This window comes from Gavia stellata, chromosome Z (genome assembly GCF_030936135.1).
Source record: "Gavia stellata isolate bGavSte3 chromosome Z, bGavSte3.hap2, whole genome shotgun sequence".
Classification (NCBI taxonomy): Eukaryota; Metazoa; Chordata; class Aves; order Gaviiformes; family Gaviidae; genus Gavia; species Gavia stellata.
Window position 1 is genome coordinate 61,633,215 of NC_082637.1, and position 25,445 is coordinate 61,658,659.

At 35.9% G+C, this 25,445-nt stretch overlaps 1 protein-coding gene across 7 annotated transcripts in view; it reads left to right on the forward strand.

Annotated features, from left to right (window-relative positions):
* Nucleotides 1-25,445, forward strand: part of PAM (peptidylglycine alpha-amidating monooxygenase) — a 79,432-nt gene that overhangs the window by 21,701 nt on the left and 32,286 nt on the right. For all 7 annotated transcript variants that reach the window (XM_059834340.1, XM_059834334.1, XM_059834335.1 and 4 more), the window contains exons 5-13: nucleotides 1,802-1,887; nucleotides 3,596-3,679; nucleotides 12,600-12,648; nucleotides 13,155-13,222; nucleotides 14,901-14,981; nucleotides 15,097-15,173; nucleotides 15,469-15,572; nucleotides 20,115-20,302; nucleotides 20,975-21,046. In XM_059834340.1, coding sequence (XP_059690323.1) covers nucleotides 1,802-1,887; nucleotides 3,596-3,679; nucleotides 12,600-12,648; nucleotides 13,155-13,222; nucleotides 14,901-14,981; nucleotides 15,097-15,173; nucleotides 15,469-15,572; nucleotides 20,115-20,302; nucleotides 20,975-21,046 — 809 coding nt within the window. The remainder of the gene's footprint in view (nucleotides 1-1,801; nucleotides 1,888-3,595; nucleotides 3,680-12,599; nucleotides 12,649-13,154; nucleotides 13,223-14,900; nucleotides 14,982-15,096; nucleotides 15,174-15,468; nucleotides 15,573-20,114; nucleotides 20,303-20,974; nucleotides 21,047-25,445) is intronic.

Here is a 25,445-nt window from a genome sequence, read left to right on the forward strand (position 1 = left end):
TTCACTTATCCTGAAATAAGTTTTGCTTGTCCATTGAGGCATGTTTGAAGGGGGAGTTGACCAAACTAGTAGTTGTGAACATCTAGAAATATGTGTTATGGACAAAATTAATGAAAAGGAAGAAGTAGCATGTTCCCTTTTCTCTTGGTAGTCTGATGATTATGGCAATGCTTTCTGTCAGAAGAAAACACAGCAGCTACGTTGCAGTAAGGCTTCCTGGGATCCCAGAAATGTGTAATGTCCCACTGAGGTGGTTTTCCCTATGCACCAGAAGAACTGGTTATCCCTGGGAAAGCAGTCTGGAAAGCATCATTGTCATTTGTTCTGAGAGGTAGCACATATGTCTCAGGCATCCTCAACAGGAATATTACTGAGCCTACATCTGCTAAAAGTCCTGGTCTTTTATGCTTTTATACTCTTTCCCACACTGTGTGAGACTCTGTTTTCCCCAATATTTAAGGTGACTGAAACCATGCTTTATGTGTACAGATGTTTTTCCCAGGTCTCATTTTACCAGCAGTAACAGAGAAGGGGCTGTACCATTTTGTTTTGGATTGAAAACTTGGCATAGGTATCAACCTTCATTGCATCGGGCTTGCATCAGTTGATGTAGTCTGACTAGTTTTCGGTTGAGGCTTTCTAGAAGTCATACCTGTATATGCTGCACCTGTGGAATGGCTTCTACACTCTGTGCTCAGTGCCGCAATGCTTTGCCACTGAAGAATGTACAAATACACTCTGTAAATAACACTTTTCCCTAACAGAGGATTGAGAGGGAGAAGTGGCTTCTCGGTTGGTGTTTGGGAAGGCCCTCAGTGTCCCTTGGTTTTTTATCCATGTATATCATCCTGTAGCCTACATTCACACATAGCAGTCAACGCTGTCTTGGATGTGGTCCACCTACATTGTGCTGTCAGTACGACTGTGTCTGATTGGCCTTTTACAGATTCGGTAGTGTCTGTCCTCAGAGTTTATGAGTTCTTGCAGATTCAAGGTACCTAGAGCTTGACAGTGCTTGGGAGTCTTTCACACTCCACCCTGTCACCTGCAAGGTGTTAGTTGCAGAGGCTAGGGACAACTCTAACGCTCTCATAACTGAATATTTGTGTAAGTATTTGTGACCTGTTTGTCATCTGCAACTTGGCAAACACTTCTTTTTTCTTTTTTTTTCCTTGATTTTTTTTTTTGTGTGGTGTGTGTGATTTTTCTGTTTATGAAAAACAAGAAATATTGCAGTGGAATAAAAACTAACTTAAAGCTTGAGTTAAGTACAGGAAAGAGCATGAGTGCCTTCTTCCTGTTGGTTCATATACAGCTTCCTGTCACCTTTCTTTGTCAATAATTTTAAAATTAATTTTAAAAATTAATTTTGACTAACATTGTCGATGTCTTGTGGGCTTTATTCTGCTTTGCACACGAGTCCTGTCCCTCTGTGTAAATGTGGCAGCCATTGTCATTTTGTGGAACACGAGTGCTAGAAATTTTTATATGGTTCATTCTCACAAAAGGTTCCTTTATTTTTTTCAACAATGGCTACTAGGTTGGCAGGGACTATCAGAACTGTCTATGGTTTTGACCCTGTTTGCCTAACACTATCTTAAGGCAGAGGGAGCAAAAAATAAAGAAGATGGAAGATCTAATGATATCTGGGAAAGCAGTCTACATTAAAGGATCAAAATACATCCAAAGACATCTTCATAGATCTTAAAATTAGTGTGTTTGCATGTAATTCACCTGCCTTTTTCTGATTTCAAAGTTAAAAAATTATATTCTTTTTTGTTTTCTTTCCTCATATTTTTAGGGACTGTGATGAAGGAACATGCAAAGACAAATCTAACATTTTATATGCTTGGGCAAGAAACGCTCCACCCACCAGGCTACCCAAAGGTATTGTGCCTTTAATGTGGGGTTCTTGTGGACAGGGGCAAGGGAGAGAAGAGGATGTGGAAGTAAGCAAGGAAGGAACCTCCTATAATATTTTTATTATGTCTAGTTGATAGAAACTGTATAAGCATCAACCTTATAAACTATGAATATAATTATGCTAGCTATTATACTTGGGGGTTTTTGTCATCCTTTCTACTATAACATTATGGGTTTCAGTAGGGAGAAGAAAAGGCTAAGGGAGAGATAACAGTCATAATGTAATGCTTTATTTTTATATAGCATTAATCTTGCCTTTCCTACTATAAGTTATTGGAAGGGTACTATTCATATATCTTTCAGTAGCACGCAAACTGATTAAAATATTTTTGTGTGGTTTTTTGTGTGTTCTGTGTGGGAAAGCACAAACAAGTTCAATCTAAACATGGAATTTTTTCTGTGTCTATGTATACAGACACATATACACTGTATGTATTTTTTCTATGTGTAATGACAATTTTATGTGCTTTTCATTTCTTGATGCTTTGATGCGGTTGAGCAACATGTTTATATACCCATTTTTTTGTATGATAGATGACATTGTTGAATTCAATCAAAATTTTTTGAACTACTTGGAGTGGTATGTGTGGAAGACAGGGAGAAGTGATTCTTTCTAATAACAACCAAGGGTCCTAGAAATATCTACCATCTATATATCCTCAGTCTGAAAATACCTTGAATTTTTTCTTTTATCTTTTACTGCCTCTTTTCATAACCAGGAGCAGTGCACAGTATCATGAAGAGGTTTATTTTTAATAATCCATTTACACACTTATCAGCAAGAATGTTATTTGATTTGGTTATCAGAATGTCAAGTTTAAAAAAAAGTTGCTTGGAGGATTCTATGGAGGCCTGGTATTTGCTTTGCTGTTAAACCCCAACTAGTAATAATTTTCTTGTCTCTAAGCTGTCCATAAATACAAGATTTGGGGAGCGGGGGTTCATAATGTTATTACATCTGTGCACAGAGAGGCTGCAGTCCCATTTATAAGTAGGCTTTGCCATGGGCAGTGTTTAATCTAGTGGGATTCACTGTCTGAATAGGAAGAAATTGCTTTCTCTGCTTTTTTTGAGGACTGTTCATTGTAGAATGGGTTTAGAGAAATCCCTTTTGGTGATGGTGATATTTTCCAATTTCATTATTTCAAATTATTTCAAATTCCTCCATATTATTCTGTGCCTGTGCTTACTTCTGTCAACAAGTAACATAGCTTCTTAATTTCCACAAGGTTTTTTCTGCAGATCTTTTTATCTTTTCATTCTCAGTGTGTTCTTAGTAAGTCAGTGTTAATCGGTTTGTATCATACACAGGTTGTATGAGAAATGAAACTTCTACCAAATCCTACAAGGATGGCAAAATGTGATTTTTTGATTTTTTTTAAGTATAGTTGTGTATATGTATATATCTCAAATCTGTATTCATATTCTTGGGTTGAGCGAATGCCTAAATCATGAGTAAGTTATGGTCCTAGCTTCTTAGTCTGGGAACATCTGTTGTGACTGTGGTTTTCCCAGTTTTCAGGACAATGTTTTCTTCACTGCTGTCTCAGTGAATTTTTCTACCCCTTCACTCTAAGCCATTACAGTGATTTGTATTTTTAGATATGGTTAGCACTGGTGAACCATCTTCCATTTTATCATTTCTGAAAATGATGCATTTTCCTTCTCTTAGGTGTTGGATTCAGAGTTGGAGGAGAAACAGGTGGCAGATTTTTTGTGCTCCAGGTACACTATGGTGATGTTAGTGCATTTAGAGGTAAGTATTTTGGAAATTTGCTCTTTAAGTTGTATCAGTTACAGCATCAAAAATATTTACATTATTATATTACATCTGGTCCATCCCCCCCTGCTCAAGCAGGGCCACCTACAACCAGTTGCCCAGAACCATGTCCAGGTGGCTTTTGGATATCTCCAAGGATGGAGACGCCACAACATCTCTGGGCAACCTATGCCAGTACTCAGTCACCCTCACAGTGAAAAAGGGTTTCCTGATGTTCAGTTTCAGTTTATGCCCATTGCCTTTGGCCCTGTCACTGGCCACCACTGAAAAGACCCTGGCTCCGTCCTCTTTGCACCCTCCTTTCAGGTATTTATATACATGGATAAGATCCCCCTGAGCCTTCTCTTCTCCGGGCTGAGCAGTTCCAGCTCGCTCAGCCTTTCCTCAGAGGAGAGATGTTTCAGTCCCTTCATCATCTTCATGACCCTTCCTTGGGCTCTCTCCAGTATGTCCATGTCTCTCTTGTACTGGGGAGCGCAGACTGGACACGGTACTCCAGGTGTGGCTGAGTAGAGGGGAAGGATCACCTCCCTTAACGTGCTGACAATATTTTGGCTAATGCAGCCAAGGGTACTGTTAGCCTACTTTGCAGCAAGGGCACAGCGCTGGCTTATGTTCAGCCTGGTGTCCATGAGGACCCCAGGGCCTTTTCTGCCAAGTTGCTTTCCAGCTGGGTGGCCCCCAGCATATACTGGTGGGTGGGGTTGTTCCTCCCCAGGTGCAGGACTTTGCACTTCCTTCCCCTTGTTGAATGTCATAAGGTTGCTGTCAGTCCATTTCTCCAGCCTTTTGAGGTCCCTCTGGATGGCAGCATGACCCTCTGGTCTATCAGCCCCTCCTCCCAGTTTCGTGTCATCAGCAAACTTGCTGAGGGTGCACTCTGCCCCATCATCTAGCTCATTAATGAAGATGTTGAACAGGACTGGTCCCAGTATTGACCCCTGGGGTACACTGCTAGTGACTGGCCTCCAACTAGACTTTGCACCACTAATCACCACGCTCTGGGCCCGACCATTCAGCCAGTTTTCAATCCACCTCACTGTCTGCTCATCCAGCCTATACGTTATAAGCTTTGATTAATGAAATTTGGATTTCATTAATGCACATTGAGATATTGGTGATCTGAAATTTTTTGGGACAAGATTAATTTTTATTTATTTATTTATATTTCATGTTGTACTTTGTTCTTTAAACCTCAAATGCCGCCTTCTGACAACTTTGAGATGCTTACTTTTACTCTGTGAATCATGTGCTGTGTGGAGTTTTTGGGTTAAGGCCTCTCTGGCCTTCAAGAACAAAAAACCTGTGGGTCGTCATTCTTTTGGAACTCGTCTGCGAAACGTTACTGTGTAGGATTTAAATGAGAATATGAACATCCTCATGGGCTAAGTGATAATCAAAATGTTGGACCTCAAAGAAGAAAGGGGAAGTAAGCTGAATAATACGAAAAAATTAAGGGAGGAATATGCATTACAGCAATAGTTTGAGCTATGGCCACGGCTTCTGAATCCTTCTGTGGTACCATGGTAAATGATCCACAGGTTGTACTTGGTTTTGAACAGAGAAGTTACCCTGTAGTCGGTAGCTTCCCAGTGCCATGCAGCCACCCTTCTGTACACCTCTGGCAAGGTTTGGGTAATACTGATCTAGATTTTTCAGCAGCGCTATCTGAAGTTGAAGGTGTGGTTTCTACCATGACATGAAGATATATTGTAACATAATGGCAATAACGCTAACTGAGGAGGAGGAGGAGGAAGGAGTGAATGGAGTTTGTCAGCACTGTTTAAATGGAGCACATATGCAAATATGCACAACTGAAGTTGAAAGAATTTATTTTCATGAGACAGTTCAGATGGACCCATATAGCCCATGAGATGTTTTGCCTGCTAAAATCATGAATAATTAAAGTTACAAACCTCTAAAGAGAGCATGTTAGTTGTGAGGCGGCTCTTCGTTATTGCTTGGGGACAGTGAGAGTTCTCACTGTTCATTTTCACTCATAAGTATAATTTATGTATATGCAGTTATTAAAAAAAAAAAAACAAATGAGATCAGTAACCTCCACTGAACATTAGTTGAGGATGTGTTTGGAAATTTTTATTAGTAAATTAACTTGGTAGTCAAAGCTTCTACTCAAAAAATCCCCTTGCCCACGTAGAGAAACTATAGTGAAGTAACTTAAAACCTGAAATTAAAACTTAATTTTACACCAACACACCACCTGCAGCAGACTTCCTTATTTTTTCATAGAATCTGTGCAGGGCTTATACTAGTCAATGTCACAGATACAAGCCTGCAAAATTATGAAAGTTTAAGAAGTGTGAACTGATAGGACTATAATTTAGGAGATGATACTAATGTCATGTAATGTTTCAACAGTTAAAGAGTAAGAGAGAATGCCCTTTGTTTTATTTCAGTGCCTTTTATTTGCTAGGCTGACATCTTATTTTTGAAGTGAAAAATAATCTACCCTTTCTGCCATTTTCATGAGAAAAAATGTTTTTAAGGTAGTCTGCCTATGAAAATTCCAGTAGATAAATATATAATTTAAATCTCCTAGTAATTTAAATTTCCTAAACTTTAATTGTGGTGTTCAAGGTTATTCAATGCATAACCTTTGACTAGTTTTACAGGTATTTTTAAACTTCAGGAATGACCTAAAGGGAGCTTTTTGTATGAATGACATGTCTGTTCATAACTGTGACTTGTCAAAGTATAAGAATATAGTCATTACAGTTTGTATGTAAGCACATGCAGTTGTTGCAACTCAGAATAGAGGACAACTGAAATATACTCAGTTAACTTGTGCTTTCAGTAGCACATCAAAGATTCAGAAGCACTGTTCAGAGTTTAATTTTCTGACTTACAAGTCATTGCAAATATAAAATATTTGGCTTGAGGTAGTAATTATTTATGCATTAGCACCCAATTCTACTTCCTACCAATTTTGGGGGGAAAAATATCATAGTTAAAATTTATTAACTCTCTTTTTCAACTATTTGGAAAAAGGATATTTCTTCGTTTCATTAACCAGTTACTAAACTAATTATGCTTTCCCTCCCTCCTTAGCTATAATCCAGAGCTAAGTATTCATATTTAGATAAGCACTTTATGCTCAGATATCAAAACAAGACTTATTCTATCTTGTCTAAAGTACACATAAGTAACAAATAAGTTGGAAAACCAAAAGTGAATTCTACAAATAAATGGGGGGGAATGTGCAAAGAGCCATCTTAGAAAAATAGTCATTGCTCTATTTGACTTTCTTCACTTTTTATATTGCAAAAGAAAAAATTGTTTTAGTTTGGAGTTATAGAATCATAGAATTGTAGAATCGTTGAGGTTGGAAAAGGTCTTGAACATCATCAAATCCAACCGTTAACCTAACACTGCCAAGTCCACCACTAAACTGTGTCCCGAAGCTCCATGTCTACACGTCTTTTAAATACGTCCAGGGATGGTGACTCAACCACCTCCCTGGACAGCCCGTTGCAATGTCTGACAACCCTTTCAGTGAAGAAATTTTTCCTAATATCCAATCTAAACCTTCCCTGGCACAACTTGAGGCCATTTCCTCTTGTCCTGTCACTAGTCACTTGGGAGAAGAGACATTTCCTCTTGTTCGTTCGCACCCACCTCTCTGCAACCCCCTTTCAGGTAATTGTAGAGAGCAATAAGGTCTCCCCTCAGCCTCCTCTTCTCCAGACTGAACAACCCCAGTTCCCTCAGCTGCTCCTCATAAGACTTGTGCTCCAGACCCCTCACCAGCTTCGTCGCCCTTCTCTGGACACACTGCAGCACCTCAACGTCCTTCTTGTAGTGAAGGGCCCAAAACTGAACACAGGATTCGAGGTGCGGCCTCACCAGCGCCGAGTACAGGGGCACGATCACCTCCCTACTCCTGCTGGCCACACCATTTCTGATACAGGCCAGGATGCTGTGTTGGCCTTCTTGGCCACCTGGGCACACTGCTGGATCATCTTCAGCCGGTTGTTAGTAGATACAGTTATGTAACAAGTGAAAAGTTGTCAAAAATTTGTCCATCTTTTTTATATATTAGTAAGTGTTCAGGGTTCAGTTTCAAATAAAAGTAAATAGCCATCTTTAGATCTGTAAAGGCACCCAGTCAACTTTCAGTTTGGGCTGTAGGGATATCCAGTGCAGCTATCACACTGTTCTTGATTTATTCTTCTGTATAAGTGCCTTCAGATCTGATTTTAAAACATGGCGTTTTTTCCCAGTCCCTAGAATTTGTTTTTTCCTGCCCTCCCTATAACAAAGACTGATGTTGTTTCTAACCCACCATACTATTATATTAGTCTTTTCCAGCACATGTGAGAATATAGACTTTATCTCCAAGAATCAAAGTAATTAAGTTATCAACAATAATGTCTTTTAACTTGGTCTGTATGAAAGGTGATCACATTCTATCATTTTCTATGTGTGTAACTGTTGCATTGTTTGAAGCAATTAACAATTTTTGTCAGTATGCTTGGAGCAAACTTTTGGGGAATTCTTTAATTTTTGTTCAACTTTGACTTCTTTCTCATTCCCTTTCTTGGTCTCTCTCTTTTCTTGCACAAGGCATGGATAATATTTGCATTCTCATCTCCTTCTCCTAAAACCCACTTCTTCACTGAGAATAGATTTATTTCTTCCTGCTATCATTCCCTACAAGAATTATGTTACCCACATTCCATATAATATCACAGACGTACCTGCTTTTGTGAGGGGGGTATGGGGTTCTTATTGTTGGGTTTTGTTAGGGGGTTTTTCTGGTTGGGGAGAGTAATTAATTTTTGCCACTAAGCTGGTAGAGGTCCTAAAAATAACTGTTTTTCTTCGTAAGCATGTGAATTGTAAGCTGTCATTTGAGTTCTAGTCTTATTTGAACACTGGATTCAGTGTGCTTCTCTTTGATAACCAGAAGGTTTACTATAGGTATCTTGAATAAAATTATTTTTGCATATTCCCAGATATTCATGTGTATGTTATATTATTACATCCTTTCAGCAAGTCAGTCATCTATGACCTTTACAAGGTATTTATTTGTTAAAAAATTTATACCAGACCAGGATCAACAATTGTTTGTCTCCTTTCTATTTGGAAAGTAAGTTGTGATTAACAGGAGTAGCATAGGTGATTCTTTTTAACTAATTTAAGTGTTTAGTGGCAGTTAAACTTGGAATTACCATTACAAAGTTGTCATGTACAATTTTTAAAACAAATTATGTGTTTAAAATCTGAAGACAGTGTTAGGCTTTAACATGCACCATTGATTTTGTTTGACATCATAGGTAAATAAAAGCAGGGAATATTTAATATGATTGTATTATATTTGCACACCACACAACAGGCATAAGCATATGACATAAGCACAGCTTCTAGTTTCATTTGAGTTTGAAACTCAGCATGGACAATTGGCTTTGGTTTGAACCTGTTTCTGAGGTAAATAAAAATGCATTTTCTGGTCTTTGCCACATGGCAAATAGTAACTAGCAACTATTTTGTCTCAGAGCAGTGCATATTTGCTGAATAGCTGAAACAAAGAAATCAAAGTAGTTAGATAAGCTGGACTGACAGACTGGAAAGGATACTTTAAGATTTTGCTTGGTTTGTACATTGTTTAAGGGTGTTTTTGCTTAGGTCACACAGCGAAGCTTGGAAAGAGTTTGCACCAGGAACAGGCATGGCCTCACTGCAGTCAGCATTCTTGGGTGGAGGGTTTAGCAGCTTTCAGTGTTTCAAGGAGGTGAGGGAAGGAGAAGCAAGGAAACAGCGATTCCAGCATACCTCTGTAGTTGTTAGTCATCCATTATTTTACTCTTGACACAGCACTGCAGATCAGATTCTTGTGTCAGAAGTTGATTTATGTTTCTCCCAATACTAATTAATATGATTGCCTTGTATACGAACAATAATAACTTTACCACTGTCTTCAGTTCATTTTGAAATCGCTCAATTTAGATGAAAATACTGAATGAAAATTCTTTCAATACTTTGAAAATTTAAATAGTGTGAAAACACTTGGATATTGGCAAACTGAAATATGTTGGAGTCATTTCCCTCCTCCCGATACGCTATTTTTAAAAGAGACACTATGGCATAGTAAAAAAATTTTCAAACATGACTCATGTTTGGCATATGACAGGTTTGGTTTTATTGTTTTGGCATAGCTTTTCAGCAGTGTTTAAAAGACAGGATGGTGATGTTTTCAACTGCAAATTGCAGAACTGAGAGACACAAAACTACTGACTGCATTTTAAATTTTTAAATTTTAAATTTTGTTACTTTAAGTAAAATCTTCTGAGAGAAAGCAAGCATTTCCCAAATTCCCTTGAAATTGATGTACTGCAAATCTTCTAACAATTTTGAAATTACTAAAGCTCAGTTCTGCACCATCGCCTGTGTTATATGAATAGCCAAAAATTTAGTAGAAAAAATCTAGTTTGAAACAGGGAAGGTAGGGCAAAGGAGACTTCACAAAGACCTTTATAGCAAACATAGAGTATTGAGATTTTAAGTGAAGCTTGCTACAGTGAAGAGTAGGGGAGGATGAACAGTATATACATATCTTGAACTTTTTCTAAAACCATGGACAAAGAATTTAATTTCTCTTGCTCTTGAATGTTTTGCTATCATTCCCCTACTTTTGTGCTAATAGCTTAGTCTTTCTGGTGCTTTTGGATTCATAACTTAGCCATTTGGAAGCAACAGTTGTTATCAGTGATTGAAAACTATTGGTTATTCTGGCATGGCATAACTTCAGTTTTTCTTTCCATCTTTAGCCAGTGCTGACCATATCCTGACTTTGTAATTTTTCCCTTATCTACTCTAACTTAGTCTTTTATTTGGTCCTGTCCCTTGCCTCTCCTTCAACCTTTTCTCCTCTTTCTTTACCTCTCTCTCTACCACCCTCTGCAAATGACTTGCCATGCATTGAATGTATTTATAGAAAGATTTTTTTTTCATTTTTAAGAAGTAACTTTAAAAAAGCATTCAACAACTGTATTTTAGAAGTGTTTTAAAGACTGTACTTTAAATTGGAGAAATTTTATCTTAAAGTTTAGATTAATTTTTCAGTGTCTACTATTTTTCTGTACAAACATGCATTTTTGCATAAAAATTATATACAAGAATGTATCTTATACTGAAAATCTCTATTTTCTACAGTATGTTGTTAATTTGGGTGTTTTTGTAGAACAGAGAAAATGTGGGTGATACAGTGGCAGTAACTGGCTGAACAGCTTTGCGTTTTTGTGTGCATGTGCGTAGTCTTAAAATACTTCTACTGTAATTGCAAGTGAACTTTGTCAGTACTCTGCCAAACCCATATTCAATCCTTTATACAGAATATAGGTACCAAACTCCCTGTGTTTGAGGCAATGTTACATGTGGCTTAACACAGACAGTCAGAAATTCCATCTGCATTGAATGGGTACGCTTTTGTTTCTGGATCACCAATTGAATTTTCAGCTGCTTTCCTTCTGATTCATCACACTTGGTTTCAAAAGCTTTCATGAGACATGCTTTCCTAACATTCAGTGCAACTACAGTAGTGGGTAGTCTTGATGAAAGAGCTACTGTTTTAAAATTTTCTTTTGCATATACAGTGAAGACTTTCCTTTTTGTTGTTATTTGTAAAGGTACAACTGTGATTTACTGATTCAGATTTTTAAATATAGAGCTGTTTGCTGGGACACACAGAGCTGGAGAAACTAAGAATTCTCAGATGCCTTGATGATGAGCATTATAAGAAGCTAGTGAAATTGGGTTAGCAACTTTTTCACTTGCATAACATATGTACTAATTTATACATTTTGTGAAAATAGTGACTGTCTACTTTGTGAACATACTGAAAGTAGGTTCTAGTATCAATGGTGGTAAAAACCAAACTGAATATTATTCCTTAATAATGAAATGTGGTGTGGCTAAAATAGCTAATGTTTGAAAAACGAAACTGATGATACTTTTTAATCTGTAAAGTCTCCCTGTTTTGTCCCACTCTAGTCATTATTGTTTCTTATTTCCAAATGCACTGCATTTTTCAGTTTGGAATCTAGCTACTGCCGGGAGGAAAATCTCTCCCAAGTTACACTTGTGAGTAGATCCATAGCTACTCTGTTCTTTTTCTTACCTAAAACATATACTGTTAGAGGGTATTTTTTCAGTGTTTTCTGTTTACTGGCTTTGCAGTTATATCCATCTTCTAACTAAAGCTATTTTTGGTATAAACATAACAAAAGGAAACTTCTTGAAAAAGAACTAAGATTGAACTCTCCGATCACCAACTAAAACTGAGTAACTATATCAAGACAATAGTATCTTTAAATTAAAATGTCAAACATATTAGATAATGCTGATACAGTACATTAACAAACAAATTAACTGTTTTTACTGTCCTTCTAGGTTAACCAATGTTAAACAGAACCTCTGTCTGTATTGATGTCTCAAGTTCACCTGTTTACTTCATTACAAGGATTTCTGGCTGCTTCATTGTTAATGGCTAAAATCGTTGCTTTTCCCCAGATCTTTCATTTTTCTAACTTCTGTCAGAGTACAAAATTGTTTGAAGCAAACCAACTTTTTCTGCTATTGTAAAAATGACACTGTTTCATTTCCGAGATGCTAGTTCATAAAGATCCGCAATTTCTAGTGCCAAAAAAGCAGTTTGTTTTTCATCCACCAGAGTTTTGCTCTATATTAGGATTTTTCTACAAATGCAGCACTGTGATGTTCAGATTTGTGCAAAATTGAGTAATGTTTCCACAGTATGAAAGTTTTACTGAAAACAGTAAGCTGAAAGTTATTTTGTCTTCTGGTATTTTTATACAGCAGAAGAATATTATGCGCATGGGTGCAGTTGCTAATGATTAAACTGTTTTGTGATTTATAGATAAACACAAGGACTGCTCTGGGGTAACGTTACATCTGACACATCAAAAGTAAGTATCTTTAAAAATACTTAACTATTATGATTTTTTTCATCAGAACAGAAGGCATGGAAACGCCTCCTTTAGATTCCTTTGAAAACACGTGAAATAAAAATAATACATACTTCACAATATTAAGAATTTTGAAGCCATGTGTCATCTGTTGGCAAAGATTTTTGTTTCTGCTAAGAAACTTGATGAAATGGTGCTATCAGTACTGAGTTAATCCAGCTTAAAAGCGTCATATTTAGAAATCTGGGACAAGGACACCAATTATGTAGATGATCGTTTTGTCCTATTTCACATACTTTGTAGAAGATGCTTCAAAGATTGTAGCTCAGTATGAAAAAAAGGAGCAAAAGGGAAGTGCTTTGTAACAGCTTCTTTCTCAGTAGACCAATTTCAGACATAATCCAACATTTAGAAATTAGTGGTGTTAAATGGTATTGCATATCGTGTCACTTGCAGTCAGGTTTTACAAAGGACTTGTTTAGCAGAGCTTGGGTTTTGAATTGCAGGCAGCCTTTGATTGCTGGAATGTATCTTATGATGTCTGTGAACACTGTAATACCACCAGGCGAGAAAGGTGAGTCATAATTCTACAAAGTGATTATATAATTTCAGCATCTGATTTATTTTTACTGCTCATTGCGGAAGAAAATTTAGCAGAGGCTTGCTGAATTGTAGATGGACAAATTAATTGTTTAATTAAACAAATGCTGAAAAAAATAGTTATAATTTTAAAATTGTATCATATTTCCCAGTGGCTACATCTGCAAAGGCAGTCAATGTTGTAGAACACAATGTTGTATGAAACAACAATGATCTGTGCACTACTGAAGTTTCTAGGATTCTTAAGAGTATTTCTTTGATTTATTTTCATGTTAATATTTTACCAAAAAAGCCCTAGCTATTTTCTTATTTTCCTCTTCCCCCCAAAAAAAGTAAGATTTTTTGGACTCTTCTTCATCTGCATTTGTCATTCATGCTATTTGTGATTTACTAAGAGTTTGGTTTCAATAAATGAATTTCTACCAGTAAGGTGCTGCTCTTTAAAAGTTTTATTCATATGTTCCTAGTTGGTTAAAAGGTCAAAATGCTGAAAAAACATTGTAAAATAAAGTTTTCAAAGAGTTTCTATTCAGAATCCTACTCAGTGGATTTTATGTGAAACTCAGCTTGGATAGTCCTAATATCATTTCTTCAAGCTAGCATGAAATGTTCTGTTTTAAGGAAGTTGAACACTGACCTTACATTTTCCCATGCTATATTGCAATTTTAAATTAGATGTCCAAGAATACCATTTGTCCCACTTGCAGTTAGCTGCCTGAATAGGATGAGGTGGTCAAATGCACAACTGACTCCAACTGTTCGGTGAATTCGGCAACTTGAAATCTTTATTAATTTGAATTTAAACTTAACATATTTTGCTCTTCAGTATGAAAACATAAACTGATCCTGCCCGAAATACTTGATCAACGCAGAAATTTACTTTTTTTCAGCTGGAGGTGTGAGGGAAGTGGGAATAGAAACAATTTTGTGCCTGTTGATAATTGCCTTCTCATGTTCAATCAAATTTGCAGTTCTTAAGTAAAGCATGAGGTTTCTTATAACAGGAAAAATGCAGCTAGTCCACAGATACCTCTCAGAGAGGCATTGGAAGAGGAATTTCCCTGTAGGCTCTTACTTAGCTATTGTTACTGCATCTAACACAAGTACTAGCCTGCAGACATTGTCTGTACAGCATTTCTCTGCCAAAGTCTGGATCTAACCCTAAGTCTTTTAGACTGGGCCTAGAATGATTAAGATCTTAAAATCAAGCCTTCATTATAAATCATATCAGTTTAGAATTATATCAGTTTATTTTCATTTTCTCCTGAGTAGACTATTTACCATAGCTATGTTTATTTTAAGTGTTCCTCAACATAGTCTGTAAGCAAATGTATTACTTTACTTCGTTAAATAGCAACAGTGTATGGTGGAAAAAATGCTACTGAGTTTCAGCCCCATTTTGTATGTACATCATCACAGAAAGTAATTTTTCAAGTGACTTGTACTATATTTTATTAGTTTTTCTTTACAGATGTCTTGAGATAGACAGTGCAGAAATATAAGATATTATCCAGTATTTTTTGAAATTGTCTGTTGTCCAGTGTAGGTATACCTTTTGTAAACCACTTTCACCCTAAATGAAGTACAGGAGTGTAACTTTTCTTTGATAAATAATGTGGTTTTCTTTGTTTATTGCCATCGTCTTTTAACAGTGGTTGATGCAGACATTGCCTGCCATTACAAAAGGTTTCCAATGCACCTTTTTGCCTACAGAGTTCATACACACAGACTAGGTAAGAGCTTTATTGCAACATAGGAATATCAAATATTTAGCAGAAAAACGCTGACACTACAACATATTTTTTTAGAAGTATGTCTCATGTTCACATACATATTGGTATGTTATAGGTAAAGTAGTGAGTGGATACAGAGTGAGAAATGGTCAATGGACATTGATTGGTAGACAGAGTCCACAACTGCCACAGGTTAGTTGGGTTTTTAATTCTAACTGTAAATTTTAATTATTTTTATTTAAAACTGAGAAGCTGAATTGGATAGTCATGTACCCACAGATTTGCTTCGTGGTGTTTCCAGTAGTACATGTTGTAGTGCCACTGGAAGTGAATACTGCCAAGTATTATTATCATGATTACATTATGATGCAAAAAACATTCTGAAATTACTTTTCAGATGTGTAGCACTCTCATTCTTGTGTGTGTATATCGACGTAAATGATATGAGATGCTTTCATTAATTATGTTGAATCATCCTCTCTTTCAGGCATTCTATCCAGTAGAATATCCTGTCGATGTTAGCTATGATGATATCCTTGCAGCTAGATGTGTGTTCAGTGGTGAAGGCAGAACTACAGAGACACATATAGGGTAAATTTTCTCTATTTGTTCCATTTCCTAACCATTTTTTCCCAAGGTTATGTGTAGAAATGTGTTTGTTTCATGTCTTCTTCCAAGATAATTCTAGCAAACTGATAAATTCTGCCAGACTGGTCTGTTTTGCTGTCTAGTCTGCTGAAGATTTAACTACACAGTGTTCATTGCCTTTACTTACATGAATAATCACCTTGCTGAAGTGTTCAGAAAATTTCTTAGGTGAAGCTATGCCGCCAAACACCTCACTTAGATGTTGGGCAGTTCTGCATTTAGAGAAGGATTCAGAATATCAATTCTAAAAAACTTTTTGTTAAATAAGTTAAAGTTATTGGCTGTTTTAAAACAAAATAATAAAGCTTCACAATTTCTCTTCATTATTTCAGAAAGAAAATTTATGGAAACTTATACAAATCTGATAAATTTTGACCCATCATAAAATCTAACCTTAAAAATTCAGAATAATGTACCAGTTACTTTTTTTCAGTATAAAAATATACAAGCTTTTATGAAAAAAAAATGAAAACACAAATGACCAGTAATGGTAAATAGGAAAATCTGAACTGTGGTTGTCAGTGATGCTGTTCAGCTGAAGGTGACAGACAGAGCTCTGTAAGATCAAGTTGACAAATACAACTGTAAAAATAGATGCAATATGAATATTCTCTTAACTGGTTCCGGTTCTTTGAACTGTAATTTACTGTATATGTAGAGATATGAAGATACCATGCAGAAATCTCTCCGTTCTGAAAGTATGTGCTGCAGCACCCCCAGGGACGAGTTTTTTAGTGCACTGAGCACCCTAAGATTGCATGTCAGTAGAGGGGTAAGGATTCAACACAAATCTATCACCTTTCAGTGGGTAGTTAAAATACTGATGAGTAGCAGCTGAAGCAGAATGAATTGTTTGAGAAGAGATTTTTACAAAAGCCATAACACTAGTGAAAATATATCCAAAACCTTAATTTAACTGTAGACCTTTTTTTCACAAGTTCTGAGAGTTTCTGTCGTTTCTGTAACATTCCCCAAAGTAGTTCCTCTTTGTTGAATGATCCTCACAGTTTAAGAAACAGTCCTAGGATAATTATGGTCTTTTCTTTCAATGTACTAATATGCTTTTGGTGGGGAATTAATAGGAACAGAAATTAAAGAAATGAGCAGACCTTTACCTTTTTTATTACATAATTTCTACCTATGAATTTTGACAAGCAACACATAAGCATTTTAAGCAAATATTTAAGCTATTAAACAAAAGCTGATGCATAATACGGAAGTGTATACAGTTGGAAAATAATTATCACCATAATATGAAATAAATGGATGAAAAGGAATGCATTACCAACAATGCTGGGTATATGGAAAGATACACAGCTAAAATAAATTAAATGAAAGTTGTTTGAGTCTTGGAAAACGTAGCTCTGATGTTGCAGTTGTCTTACTCCCATTCAGAATGACTCATCGGTCCAAAAGAAGTATTAAAAGAACCTTTGAGTTCCAAATATAAACACTGAAAAAATGGAAGATACAAACATGAAAGGAAAGCTGTGAAATAATATATATCTGAAAAGGAACAGATCAAGTCTGCATGTTCACTTTCCCAGACTCTATGTTTAGTTTTCTGCCTGTGTTTTTGTTTTTTCTTGAACTAGCTGAAAAAAAGATCTTAAATGCCTTATGTGATTTATCTTTAATATACATAGAAGGCAGGGCTAAAATAAACTTAGTGTTCACTTTGTCCATTCACCTTTCCAAAGCTGATCAGTTAAAGCTTAACCATTCATACTATATGCTAACTGTAGTTAAAACATGACATATTCTCGATGTTATACTTTCTTAACTGTGTAATATTTTCTGTGATAGTCAACTAGTCCCTTTCATATAAATGAAGTGTCATTTTTGGCCATGTCCATTACTTAGTAACTAACTTGGGGAGGGAGGATAGATGTTTCTTGTTTTGTTTTTATCCCTTGCTTACTGTGCTGTTTATTTCTTTACACATTTGGTCTTGGGTATTTTCATGTTTTCCTTTAGTTAGACTAACTGCTTTCCATTATCTTACATTATCTTATAACCTCCATGGTTCACGCTAACCTTTTTCATCCTGCTTCCTCTCCTAGTCTGAGAAATTAAATTAGGTATTGAGGCATGCCTCTTAAATGTGTAGAGTTTGTCAAACCGAGGTTCAGAAGTGAAACCTGATTTTGCTTGTGCAGTTGACTACATACAGGTTCAGAGTAGTCACACGAGCACAGACTTAATGTCTCTGGTGTAAAAAGGTGAGGCAGGAGTCATCTCTTCAGAAGTTTCATAAATCATCCATTTCAGTGAGCTAGATTCTCCTCAAGCTCAAACTTTTGCAAATTAAAGGGTTGAGTTATCCTTTGTCAAATAAGAAGAACATCAACTATTCCTAATTCATAAAGTAAGATTTCTTCTAATTTTTGCCAGAGACCAGTAATTACTCCATGCAAGCAGCCACTGCATTTTTGTAACAGATAACTTAATGATGTTTCAGAGTAAACATTAGAGTTGATATAGTGTCAAGTAGCATATAGCTTACCAGTCTAAGGGATATGAAAGAACTGGAGCCCATTCAGTGTAAAGACCGTATCTTTGCAAAGGAAAGTGCCATTGGCCACAGTGGCTGCTTGTTTTTCCAGTTGCAATGTAATGTATCGTTTAAAACTTTTACCAGACAGAAAATAGTACAACCTGTATCTTTTCCTTTCAAAATATGTTTAACAGGTATTGTACCATTCAAGAGAAGGTTTATGTGCATGTAGCAAAAAGTTCCCATTCAGTATTTAAGATTCTTTAACTGCATTATCTTGCTTTTTGATGCGAAATCCTTTTTCATTATGCTTCACTGTGTATTGTTAATATACCAAGATCTGGATATGGATCTAGATATCTGTGATAGTGGTGTGAAGGTTGTTAACAGGAATTTTTTTATTTTAACTTGTGTATCAGCATTTCTACTCATTAAACTCGTTCACAAACCAGGATTTCTCAGGAGTTCATGTATGTAATGGAAGGATTCTGGGTTTTCTGTGAATTTACTAAAACTGTTGTTGAAAAAGTAATATTCCTTCCCCCCCCCCAACTATAAATATATAAAATGATCAACTTTGAAATGTGTAGATACAGTAACGTGTCAGGTGAAGCAGAGTTCATGTGGATTCCACATCCCCTTTTCTACTGGAGTTTTAAAGAGGAGGCAATTATAGTGACAGATACTGAGAATCCAACAGTGAAGTTAACACTTTCTAAAGGCTTAAGCAGAGCTTGCCAAGTCAGAGTGTGATTTTTGTGGTCTCCAAGGGATGCTAAATTTTCAATGCATGGAAAAATACCAGTTCCCTTTTTGAAACAGTCTCTTCTCCCATGTTCCCCCATCTCCCCTCTGGCTGGTGTCATTATTGTTGCTATGGTGAATAAATGAATGCTGCAGGATGCTGCTGGAAAAGTCAGCACTGACGTCTTTTGCAAACAGCTAATAGGCCACCCCCGTATCTTTTTATGAGTGTGGGCTCACTGGTTAATTGTGAAAGCTAATTAAAAAATCGTAATGTAAAACCCTTTATTTTGTGAACATTTCTTTATAGGTCCTAGCTTATTCCATTGTTGGGATTGTATTTATAAATAAAAGATATCAACCTATATGGCAGAGGACAAAAAACAGAAACAGATCACAATTGCAAAGAGGCCCTGTGTTATCTGCTTCACAAAGTAATATTTTCAGAAAAAATTCTGTCTCATACCAGCTGTTTTCCCTGTTGAAGACAGGATTATGTAGCAGTACAGAAGAGCCTCTTCTGTTTGAAGTACATGCACAACATTTATCAAAAAGGACTGAATTTTGCTAGTGTTTATTCATTTCTTTTGCACTCATGTTTTCCTTACAGAAACATGTGATCAAGTTATTCTCAAGATGGCAGTGCTATCTTCTCTGTAAGAGATATTTATGGTGTCTTAATACATAATGAAATTACGTTTTCCTGCATTAGAACCTGTGTGATTGGCCAATAAACGGATACACTTGAACATGGGGGGAAAAACACCGTCATATAAGATAGCTGCTGAAATGAAACATAGACATTATTTGCAATGATTTTAAATTAGATTTGCCTAGATTGACAGAGAACTATATTAATGGTGACGTGAAGAATGATACAGTTTTGTCTTATTTCATCAGAACATGTGCATAGTTGATGACACACTGGGGACTATGAGGAGTATTCTGGGGAAATGAGAAGGAAAGGCAGTTTAAATAGTTGATGCAATTTTCTGTAGAATCAAAACCAAATTGTTAGGAATTTTTGAGATACCTGGGGAGTTTGTGCAAACTGTATTCTCTGGTATAAACTGAAAGAAAATTTTTATATTCACTGCAGTGAAGCTATTAAATATTTTAGTGTGAGGCTTCTAAACATTTCCTTGCAACTTTGTAATACTCTGTTAAACAAGTTAGATGAATTGAATAACAGCTTTATTCAGCTCATTTTTTCCTAACTACTGCATCTTTTCTGTGTTGCGTAGGGGAACAGCCAATGATGAAATGTGTAATTTTTACATTATGTACTATATGGAAGCCAAGCATGCTGTCTCATATATGACCTGCACACAGAATGCAAACCCTGAGATGTTCAGAAATATACCGCAGGAGGCAAATATTCCCATTCCATTCAAGTCTGATTCACTAAAGATGACACATGGACATCATGAAGGTGAAAAAAACTTGTAATCCGTTTTATTCAAGTCTTTTTATGCTCACTGATGTATTTGTCTGTGTTGTTTTGATATGCTACATTTTCATAAAAAGGAAATGCAATTCTGAGTAAAATTCAGATCGCTAATTATAGACCATCACGGAATTCTGCTCTTGTTTTTGGTGGAAATGTATGTCATAGTCTTCTGGCCGTTCCTTCCTATTGTCATCTGTCAATTTCCAACATATTTTTCCAGCTATTTGAGCTGTGTACCCAAAAGATTGACCTCATTTCTATGCCAAATATCAGTACTTTATATTAACAGTTTCTTACTATTTGCTTTATCTTCTATCTATTTCCTACAAAGTTGACTTGTAACATTTCCATAGTTTTCTGGGTTCTACTGCCTTGTTACAGAAGGAATCAAATGTTTCTATTGAACACTAGTAGGCATATAAGTTGCACCAGCAGTATTATCCAGAAGTGATCTGACTGTTATGTCTGTGTCGCAAAGTACAAACCATAATTTTTTATTCCAGTAGTTTTACTGCTGCACTGTTTGGTACAACTAGTATAGATAGATAAAAATACCGAATGTTCATTTCAGAAGGGCTTCTTTTCCCCAGTGGGAAGATACTTAATTCCATTCACATGCAGAGGTTAACATCATATCCTAAATCCATTTTTCAGAAACCAAGGATACTGATAAAAGTTCCTTGCTGCAGCAGGCCAAAAAAGAAGAGGAAGAGATTTTGGATCAGGGTATGTACTTGTTTATTTCTTTGTCAAGTAAGTGACTCACTAATGTAAAACACTGATAAATTATATCCTGATTATTAACGAGTTATGAAGTTTTTAATCTGTTTATCTTTAATTGATGCCATTTACAGTGTTCTGTACAGCTAATAAGATTGAATGCTATATAAGAAATAATAAAAAAAATTAGTCTACCACTGATCTCTAGCCTTGTAGGTAAAATTATTAATGCATTTTAATCTCATTAGGTTTTCCTGTTCTTGGTTTAATTTGCTAAAGAAGGCTGTAATTTATCTGTAAGTGCAATCCTAAAGAATGGATACAAAGAAGTAGACCTATAGCATATAACTATTCTATGTTCTGTATATAACTATCTGCTATTAGCTCTTCACCTATTTCTCAATTTGTATTACTATGTATTTATTAGGCAATAATATGTTCTTAATGCTTCAATATTGCTTGTACAAACCGTGGGTTGAGTGCAACTAATGTTTAATACTGAATTATTTTCCACTACATTTGTGTATGTGTGCATATATGTGTAACAACTCATGCAAACATGTGTGCAGTTACTTAGTTGCAGGAAAAAAATCCATGAGTGTTGCAAAGCTTCTAGAAGTATGCTAAATGTTACTTATGTTTCAGAGTTACCTTAAAGTAAGACTGTACTTTAAAGTTCTTGTGGATCATGTGCGATTGGATAAATACTGGTTTAGTATCAAGATTTTTCTTGATGAGCTACAGTTTCCTATTGTTTTCGTTGAGCAATGTTGAGGTTTAAGGACTAAATAAATTAAAGACAAATTTCTTTTTGCCTTTAATGAGAGCAAAGATTAGGCCAGTGGTTAGAGTTTTTGACATCTCTCAAAGGGGTTAGATTTTCTATATACTCTGCCATTGTACAGAGTTAACTCAAATAAACAAGTTACAGTTACAGAAAAACTACCTTCTAGAGTCAATATTTACAGTTCCATATCTGAAACTTATCTTAGTCAATTCAAAATGGATTTTTTTAGAAAGAAATACTATTCTAATTTTTTAGGCCTATTCCAGAGCAGAATGAGCTAGCTGCTTACAAATTTATATCACGATTTGTGCTGACAAGCTGCTCACCCTTATGTTACTAATAAGTGCATTAGCATTTGGTTGAGGATCTTCTTATCTGTGTGTTTTATTGAATTCGTTAATGTTTGAAACAAAATTTTGAAACCAGGTCCTGTTTTTAAAATCTTATTTATTTCTCTTTTGTATTTCAAAGCCACATTTCTGCAATGCAGTTTCGTTTGCTGAGACTGCTATTTAGTATACATCCTCATCTAACATGTTTCTATGGAAACACGCTGCACTGTTTTGTCCATTTGAAATTAGTTGGGTTCGTGATGTGAAATATCAAAACACCATAGCTGCCATGTGAGAATTTTGTTTCATATTCTGAATTGTTAGTTGAAGATAAATTCTCCCATAATTTACAGGAGCCTAGCTTCAATTTTACATTGATACAGCTCTAACTTCAGTTGAATTATGTGTGTATAAGCAAAAAAAAGCAAAAGAAAAAATCGGATCAGGTTTGGTTTTATTGTTATCTACAAAGAGGGAAAGTTGAGTGGCTGTTTTAGAAGGTGGTTTTTGGTCCTACAAGCACATGAGCACCTGGTAAGATACACTGCGAAAACCAGGAGCCGAAAGTGGTCTGCTAAAATGTGCCTATAAAAATTACATACAAATTGGAGTCTGGTTTTGTCGGGCAAAGCAGTTTTATGTAATTGTGTTGCCAATTTATCCATCTCCTCAAGTAACTTCAGTTATCAACCAAATATGAAGAAGGTCTTAATGACAGGAAAATTCTACAGTTTGGAGGGAGGGGGCAGTGGACCTCTAAGCCACACAGAAGCAAATACATATTTTCACTGATGTAAAGGTTATAATATAAATTTTTCCCTTTATAGTCTGGCATGGCATAGACTATATGATAAGCTTATCTACAAAACACAGATCCACCGAAACTCAGGCTTTGATTACTTCTATTGCTGCTGAGCTATTGCTCAGTAAATTCAGCCTTTGGTTTGCCCTGAAGATAGTACTTCAATGATTTTTCCATAATTATGTGTTTTATCTTGCATATATTTTTCTCAATGACTCATTATGTTGTAGCAACTTTGTTTTACCCTCCTTAGTTTCAGGTAACTGAAGTAAACACTGTTACTTCATTAAAACTGAGTAGTTGTTATATTGCCCTGGAGATACTTCTAAATCTGGGGGATAGAGGCATGGTCAAAGAGACAAATTTTGATGTGACTAGTATGAAATCTAAGCATTTGCCTCAAAAGAGGAAAACAAAAAAGCCTGCCATGTGAAAGTATCTGCCTGCTAATAATGTGTGTATCACATGATTGCCTGGGCATAGGTTTAGAAGATGTACTTCCTGCAACACACAGACGGTTCATTATATTGGCACCTCCAGGAGTTATCATTGCTTTTACGTTAAATTTCCAATTTCATCACCTTCACTCATCAGAAGCACATTAATAAATAATGTAAATACATTGAAATAAGTAGTAGCCATCACAAAGTGAACCACCACTCAGCATGAAGACAAAGCTAAATCCCTATAGTGATAAAATTAGACTGAACTTACATTAATGAAACTGACTTCATTATATTGTTTCTGAAACAGCAGTTTCACTGTTTGGTGAAGATAAACTGTTCATAGAGAGGTAATTATTGTAGGAAATGCAATTGGTTTTGATATTTGTGCATATTGGAGAGTTTCCTGTTCATGGTGAAGCACAAAGTCCCTAGCAAAACAAATATTATTTATGTTTAATTTTTGTTCATCAATAGAAGTTTGATTCAATTGTATTCAGTAGATACAGTACTGAAAAAACCTATTATCTGTTCATAGCATTCACCGTGTCTGCTAGATATCTCTTCTTTCCCTGTGGAAAAAAGGCCTAAATGCATTTCATTCTGTTTGTTCAACACTTTCCTGGCTGTAGTCTGTGGCATAATATAATATAGTTCAGGTTTGTTTTGGTATGCAAGCAGTGAAGCAGCTTTTATTGTCGAGAAAGTCAGCTGCTGCTGTACCTGAAAGCTGTATAGAGACAATAGCAGGAGTAGTTTCTTAATAACAAGGAAGGAATATACAGGTGATCATTAATCAGATGTGCATTAGATATAATCAAAAACTTTCTTTTGAAGCAGAAAGGGCAACTTTTTTTCCTAGTAAAGCCAATATAATTATGTTTAAATTGTTTAAAAAAAAAATCAAGGCTGGCTTGAACTGAAAATTCACTTGCAGCATATAAACCAAATATTAGATCTGATTTTTTGTTTTAGAAGGATATGTGTGTACACATGTATACATTACTTACACATATGTGGGAGAGAAAAGAGATGGGATTTTCATCTTATTTCTGGTATTAATGCTTGCTGTGACACTTACAAAAGTACATTTTTGCTTGTGTCTGGATTAGGGAATTTAGAAGTTAGTACCGAAAAAGTAACTTACATACTTTTGCCTCTGATGATAGAATCTGAAGTGAGAGTCAAAGTTGCAATTCTTTCACTCTCAGTATTGGTCAGTTGTACTGCCAATACAGGGTTTTTTTCCTTCATCTCCCATTATTTCATGATTACCATGAGCACCAGTTATTCCAGGAGCTCAAATGATGAAGTTCAATACAAGTGAAGTTAAGACCTCTCTTTTTGAATGTCCCAGCTAGACTCATGTGAGGTCCGTTTTTCACAGCTGAGTGTTTTAACTGAAATCACATTAAACCTCCTACATTTAAAATAATATTACAGCTTGAGTTCAGCATTTAGAAGTTAGCTTTTATAAGCCTGCCATCATAGAATTGCTGTCCTGGTGGTGAGATAGGTTGCATAGAAAAACACCTCTCTGGATTTCTACCTTGTTGTTTTAGAGATTAGAATGTGTATAGTGAGTGAAATAAAGAACAACGTGAAGAAAAGAATATGACTTTATGGTATAAGGCAATTTGATGCTTTCTGATTAAAGTGTGTTTTACTCTAGACTCTTACCAGAGTTGCTGAGTGGTTCTAGGTAGCTGTGTTCCTTTGTGAAGTCTGATTTACTGATCTGTTTTCCTAGTCTTTGAGGATGGACAAAAGAAACAACGGAAGCTAAGTCTTGCACATACACAGCTCCTACTGAAAGTCACTGGAAATGTGGCTTGAACGTAAGATGTGAAATATAATGCAAGTACCCTGTAAAATCACATTTTGAGATTTATCTAGCTTGACACCCAAAATGAATGGATGCTAAATGACAGTTCTGCCTGTAAAGTCTAGCAAAGTAGCAGTAATTATGGACCTTAATTTCGTAGGACAGGCAGTGATAATGAAGTAATTTAGTGTAAGTAAGTGTTTCATAAACAGAGAT